Genomic DNA, 6,911 nt, shown 5'->3' with positions numbered 1-6,911 from the left:
GAGCAATTTCAACGGCTTGGATGGTCAGCTCGCCTCTCAGAACCAGTAAAATCCAATAAAATAAGATGTGTCTTATATATCCCATTTAGTAATACAATTCGGCATTGTTCGGCAAGATTTAAAAAAAAAAAACCAACAAAAAAAAAACAATAATTCTGCTCCCCTCTTACAGCCAATAATTACCAGGCGACCTTGGGTAAAGATGGCAGTGGTGGTTCTGTAAAGACCTTAAAACGTCAAATTATCAAAAACTGAAGAGAAGGCCTACTTGTCATGTCACACTTAATGTCATGTGAGTTACTGCGGGGTTTTTTTGTTTGTTTTTTCATCTGTAGCAAAATTAAGCTTTATCAGCAGGTGGCAGTAGAAGACTGGCGTCGTCTCAGTGCCGAGGAGAATCTGGAGCTCTATCCAGTATAAATAAATGAAATCCAATTTCCATTTCTTTTTTCTTTCTCTGAAACAAGCCCAGTCGCCAACGATATAGCACTTACAATATAGCTGATGGTTAGCTTAGCATAAATGTTGAAAACAGGGAGAATGTCAGCCCAAATGTCCAAAAGAAAAAAACACCAGCATTTCAAATTATCACTTATATATGATTTGTTTAATCTGTGCAACAAATAAAGTGTAACAGCATTTTATTTATGACTCCTCATCACAATAAAATACAGGACCGCATCTCTGAGCATCTCAGTTAGACTCTAAATATCTATATCTGGTTTGTGTTCATGTGAAAAAGTAATGAATCAACAGGTTACACACCATTTGACACACTGTGCAGACACAATAAACATTTTATTTTATTTTCAATAGTTTGATACAGAGCCTACTCATCATCTATATTTCTTTACAGTAGAAAAATAATGTTTTGATTTAAGGAGTACTACAATTATATTCACTTCAAGAGGAGGTATTCAAAATCATCATGGTAAAATAAAATGGGTCAGGGTACATGAGTCCATCGTAACCAGCCATGAAAACATCCTTAAAATACCAGTTTTCACTTTCATAATTTCCCTTAACAGCACATTAAAAGAAACATGATACATACACCAAAAGAGTACAAACAAGGTACATTTTATACATATCACTGAAGTGAGGAAGATTTAATGTGAAGAAAGATAATTAAATGAAATACAAAAGAAAAGAAAAATTCACATGAGAAAACACAACAGCAGAGTTAACAAGAGGATCAGGAAACCACATCTGTGTTTTTTAACAGCTGGGGATGTTTATGCGGTACAGAAGACAATATCTGAGGTTAAGCAGCTTTCCGGTTTGTGCAATATACTGATATCAGTGGTTAAACACACCTAATGCGCCTCTGTGAATTGTATAAACCATACACCATGCAGTGGGGACGACAGGACATTTTGCCAGAAGCAGGGCACATTCATTGTACTGATGAGGGGGGGGATACACAAGCAGTCTCTCTACAGCGGTGCTCGGGGGGGTGACACAGCAAGCGCTGACGGACTGCAGTCGGGCAACTTTGACAGTAATGTGGGCAGTCAGACGCCCAGCTGCTTGTTCAGCCGGATGAGGGCGTCGCCGACGATGTCAAGCTCGTGTCGAAGCTCCTCCACCACGCTGTTGATGCTGGGAGTGTCTTTTAGCACGTCCACGCTCTGGGTGTAAGGGTTGTATCGCACCGTGAAGGGACGCTTGATGGTCTTGGCAAATTCCCTGAAATTAACATAATAATATTTAATTTACGTAGAAAAGACAAGTGTTGCTTTGTAGATCATTTTCATCCATATTTGCAAAAGATATCTCTGTGATGGTGAATGACTGTGACCACGCTCACCTCATCTTGACTTTGGCCTCCTCGAAGCTCTCCGACACAAAGTAGACATCCTGAAATGTCGTGATGATGCATTCTTGTTTGGATGTAACTTTGGGGTCGAAAGGCATTATCCTTGCATTGCCAGAGAGCGCATGCTGTGAGAGAGAAACCAAACAGATGCTGCAGTCATTTTACAGAAACACCTTCACACAGTCCTGTCTCTTTAAACCTCTTCTATTTTAGCCTACTTTCCTGTTTCTGAACTTGTTTTAATATTTTGTTTCTCGATGTCTTCCTACTTGTTCTTCCTATCTTTTAATGTAATTTTTATGCCTCTGTAAAGCACTTTGAGCTGCCTTGTGTCTGAATTGGGCTAAACAAATAAACTTGCCCTGCCTTTAAGATTTCTGTTTGCTCAATTTAAACATTTCAATGGGTCTGGTGGGTTAGAACGATAAATAGGTTATATCAAGCTCTTTTCAAATGTTTTTTTTTACCTTAAGCTCACTGATGGATGACAGCAGTCCTGCTCCATATGCCCGCAGCTGCCCTTCTTGTTTGCATAGGCCAAACTCCACGGTGAAGAAGTAGCACTGTAACACAAGTCAGATACGATCATTCCAATTCTTCTAGATTTTACATATAAGAATATCAAACTGCGTACATGTAGGTGTCACTCACTGTGGCCAGTTTCTGAACGGAGTCATCTGAGGCTCCGAGGGAAGCAAGACCGATCTCCTGAGAAAACTGGGCGAAGCTGGGCTCGGCCAGCAGAGGGACGTGACCCAGCAGCTCATGGCACGTGTCCCTTAATGGTGACAGATAGCAGAAAGTTAGGACCAATATCTGTATGAGTGCTGACGTCACTTTTCTGATTATAGTCCTATATTACTTACGGCTCTGGGGTGTACAAGGGGTCGGAGCTGTGCCTCACATACTGGGTACAGTGGAAAACACGGAAGGCCAAACCGGCAAGGAAGTCACGAGGGGACAGATAACCAGCCACAGGCCTGATGGTAAATCCGGTGCGTTCTGAGAAGAAGAAGAGCGAATATTTTTACAAGGCTGAAAACATGCACTTTCAAAAAGAAGCAAGTTTTTATCAAGAGATGAAAACCTACCCCTGAGGAAGCGTGAGACATCTTCCAGCTGAGGGATGTTGTCCTCCCGAAATTCACAGTATTTGGAGAGCAGTGGCAGGTTCTTCAAGTATTCCCGGCAAGCGTGGGTTGGGTACAACTTGTTGAGCTCCCTGTACACGACTCCCCAAGTCTTCACTTCCTCCTCTGTGAACTCGATACGAGGGATCGGGTCCCCACTGCAACAAGAGACAATAATTCTCTAAGTATCAAGAAGCAACTTGCCAGATTTCCAAAATAACCTTCAAGATATAGAAGAAAAACTCACTGTTTGAAGGCCATGGCAAGATCAGCAAAGTACTTTCGCCTTTTCCGGTATACGTTGTCCTTGAAACCCTGATAAAGAGAAACACAGAGAGATATGAGAATGATTCAATTCAAGGGATTTGGCTTTTTTTTTAAGCCTGGAGGCTGGTTTTGAGCCTTCATACCGGATGATCCGCATCCAACTCAGAGCCGTACATCAGGACACGGTTAGCACACTTGTCCAAGTCTGAAATCTTCTTTGGGAACCAAGGAACGTCATACATATCTGAGAGGAGAGAAGCAAACATGGGTTTTTAATTTACAGTTAATATTTACTGTAATTGTAACACAGTTTTTGCAGGACTACACTTACCATCCTCGTGTAGACAGGAGTTATCTGGAGGGTCCATGTCCACCACGTTCACATGCTTTCGGAGCAGGTGGATTATTTCATTCAGTTGTTCGTGGTTGCTGTCGCAGTCCACGAAGATTTCAAACTCAGAGTTGCGTCGTTTGGATTTTCTCGACTCTATGTGGACAAGGTTGACGTGGTTTTCCTGCAAGAGACATTGCAAGAGACCATGTTTTTATTACATTTTCAGAAATGAGTAAATTACTTGAAGAAATTAATTAAGATATATACATGAACAGATAAGGAACCAAGGGTGCGACTTACTTGAAAGAGTCTGAGCGCCTTTACTAGTCCTCCCACTTCATTCTTGAGGGAGAAGATGATTGTTGCTCTGCCTTTCTCCGACGTGTTCTTCTTTTCAGAGTTTTCTTCAATTTTTGTGAAGGTCGATTTGTTTATCTGAAAAAAAAAGAAAAAAAAAAAGGTGGGACAGAGTTTAGAGATTTTAATTTGTGCAACAGCAAGAAATCATCACCATTCAACAACCAGTAGTGTCACCTTCTTTGACAGACATACGAGGAGATATTCAGCTTTTAGGAACATGTTTTAAAATGCACATATGTGAAGTAAACCTTTTTAAAATTATAACAAGAGAATTAAACTAATAATAAAGCTGTCAGATGTGTGAAAAAAGCACCTCCTAGTCCTTTGCTAACCCTTCAACACACAAGTAGTGTTTAATTTAAAACATGTTTTGATTTATGCTTAACTTGATTTACCAATCATCATAAATGAACATCTTCTCAAATGAGCATGCGGCGCTAGCAGTGACCAGCGAGAGTCACAGAGAAATGCCGCATGAATATTTATGTCACCCTGAAAAAAAAACCACGGGCTGTTTCTCCACAATCACGGAATATAAATGCAGATGCGTTGGGTTCATGTAGAGACAGAAGATGAGATTATGGTCCACAGGAGGCAGAACCAACCCGTCCTGTCCCGCTTCAGCACCCTGGCCAGCGCCCTCACGTTGACGCATGGCTGTTCGCGCTGCACACGCCAGGGGAAAATGGATGTAATCCTGCATCAGATTTTAGAAGTAGGACTCCCAACATGCCTCTAGCACAGAGCAACTAATCTGTTTTGATCGACTGCAAATGTTTTTCTCTCGTCCACTTCAGTTGCAGCATTCACCTGATTTAGAAGCTACACTTAGTCATCGCCACGCGTAAAGGCTTTAGGCTCAAATTTGATGTCATAAATGCTAAAGTAGCTCCACAGTTTAGTGGTTAAAACTAATGTGTGGAAGGAGTGGGTCGGTCACAAGAGTCATTTAAATTCAGTTACCATATTGCGCCCTTCGAGCATTGTGTAGACAGCGCGGCAGAGCAGTTTTCGATGGCCCCTTCTCGGTAGTATCCCTGAAAGCATTCGTGTACGGAGATTGGATCAGGAAGTTCTCCGGGGTCAACTCTTTGCGTCTCGGTTTAACGAAGATGAACTTGTCTCTGACTCAAAGAATCGCCTTACTGCAATCCCATTGAGACATTGGGGAAGCCTATTATTAGCTACCTGCATGTTGGGATCTTAGCAGACATTAGGCAACGTTTAATCGCTGCTGCGCGCAGATTTTAAGTCTAGTTTTACGCACACATCCTCCTCATGGAAGAGTTGCTTTCCCTTTCGTAATGTCAGCTAAATGTATGTAGCTTTACATTTACTTTCATTATACTCATTCAAAAGTGATTACAATGTGATTTATCTCAAATGCACTGTACCATCAGGCCTTATAACAACTGCGCAATTGAACCAATATTCATATTTTGTCCTTGTTGCGAGGGACAGAATATTGTTGTTCTATTTATTCATATCTACATAAACTTTTGCAGTACAATCATCTGTCAGAGAAGGCCTGAAAAGTACCAAGAACGTATAAAGAATGTGTTAAAGATACATAAAAGTCACAGTATAGAGATCATTTTGTCTCAGTATTTTGGTTGTTCACCCCATTTGGTCGAGCATTTCTGCGGTCCTGAAAATGACTGACGCAGGTAAAACGCTGGAGTATACATTATATCTATAGATGCAATAAATAATAAATAATATACATTTATACATTGGACACAACTTTAAAGTTTGGTGTATCCCTGTGTCCTGTCTATCTTTGCCGCATAGACACTGCAGGCGGATCAGTTTATCTGTTCTCTCTTCTGTCTTTTATGGAAATCAATGACGGATGTAGCTACACGGTCGAGGGGGAAAAAAAGACTCTTTCATGACATGAATTTCGGAGGTATCCAACTTTAACCCTCTTAACCCTTTGACGCAATTTACAGTATAACAAAACGGCTTAAATTAATCTGCGCTGAGGACGAAGTGAAGGCTTATTCACTTTGACCCCGAACGATCTTCACCACCACTGTCCAAAAAAGAAAGAAAGATAAAAACAATCCTAAATTATCACGCACATGAAAACGTTTTGGTTTTAAAGCCTCTCCGACGCTCTTAATGCGCGATGAAATAAACAAAAAAAAAAAAAATAGGATCAAACATCATGTCTTCTTTACTTTGTTTAAAAATATTACTTTAGTTTCGTTAAAAAAATATTAAAAGAAAAGTTATTACCTCATTGTTCAGCAGTTTCTCTTCGAAGCCAATGTTCATGGAGTCAAAAGATCTTCCTCTACGCGGTCCTTCGTTTTTGTTTGAGTACATGTTCAAGTGCAGCCCTGTTGTTTGCCTGTTTTATCTAGTTGTTATCTCAATTACCTTCGCTATGTAAAGTGGGCCGACTACCCCGAGAGGCAGCGCGCTTTGCTATTTAACCACAGGGAGACAGAGGAGGGGGCAATAATCTCCCCCACAGCAGCAAATGAAAAACAGAGCAGCACCGCTGACGTCATCGGAGGAGAAAAAGGGGGTACCTTTTGTTTCACCTAAAGGCCTGAAATAGCTTCAATGAGATCAATCACACATTCAGATTCTACAGAGAGTAAAAATACCTTGCTTACACTGATTTTATCAGATATTTTAATCATTGGCATCATCACTGCTCGCAGGTCTGTCCACGACTCTGCTGCATCACTGAAGAGAGGAGTCCTGGATTATCACTCTGATCGCATTCGAGGCATTTGGCAAGAATAAAGAAGTGAATTTCTCTTTCCTCACACTTTGTCCCACTCACTTGAGTGTTTGTACTTGTGCTTCTCGTATGTTCACTGTGATAACCTGAAGAGAGTTCTTTGTTCTTTTGTTTCTGACATGAGGCGCGTTCAAGTTTAACGCTGACCTCCTACAAAAGCGAGATCTGCTGGCGACTGCAGGGGCGTCGACACAAACGCTGCTATGAAGTTGGACACTCTCTACGTGACGGGAACAAAAGGGG

At 41.1% G+C, this 6,911-nt stretch overlaps 1 protein-coding gene across 2 annotated transcripts; it reads right to left on the bottom strand.

Annotated features, from left to right (window-relative positions):
- Positions 1-619: 619 nt before the first annotated feature.
- Positions 620-6,344, bottom strand: tph1a (tryptophan hydroxylase 1 (tryptophan 5-monooxygenase) a). Of its 2 annotated transcripts, none has more exons than XM_030425544.1 (11): positions 6,152-6,344; positions 3,851-3,985; positions 3,548-3,731; positions 3,360-3,460; positions 3,197-3,264; positions 2,911-3,110; positions 2,686-2,821; positions 2,471-2,597; positions 2,287-2,382; positions 1,811-1,944; positions 620-1,689 (listed from the first exon to the last, which is right to left on the bottom strand). In XM_030425544.1, exons 1-11 carry the CDS (start codon positions 6,239-6,241, stop codon positions 1,515-1,517), a joined length of 1,446 nt encoding a protein of 481 aa, XP_030281404.1. In that variant the 5' UTR covers positions 6,242-6,344; the 3' UTR covers positions 620-1,514. The 2 variants fall into 2 exon arrangements, with proteins under 2 accessions (XP_030281404.1, XP_030281406.1); XM_030425546.1 differs by having other exon boundaries at positions 2,911-3,107.
- Between the last annotated feature and the right edge of the window lie 567 nt (positions 6,345-6,911).

Source organism: Sparus aurata, chromosome 8, assembly GCF_900880675.1.
Source record: "Sparus aurata chromosome 8, fSpaAur1.1, whole genome shotgun sequence".
Taxonomy (NCBI): domain Eukaryota; kingdom Metazoa; phylum Chordata; class Actinopteri; order Spariformes; family Sparidae; genus Sparus; species Sparus aurata.
Note: the sequence above shows the minus strand (reverse complement) of the source record. Positions and strands in the feature narration are given on the sequence as shown.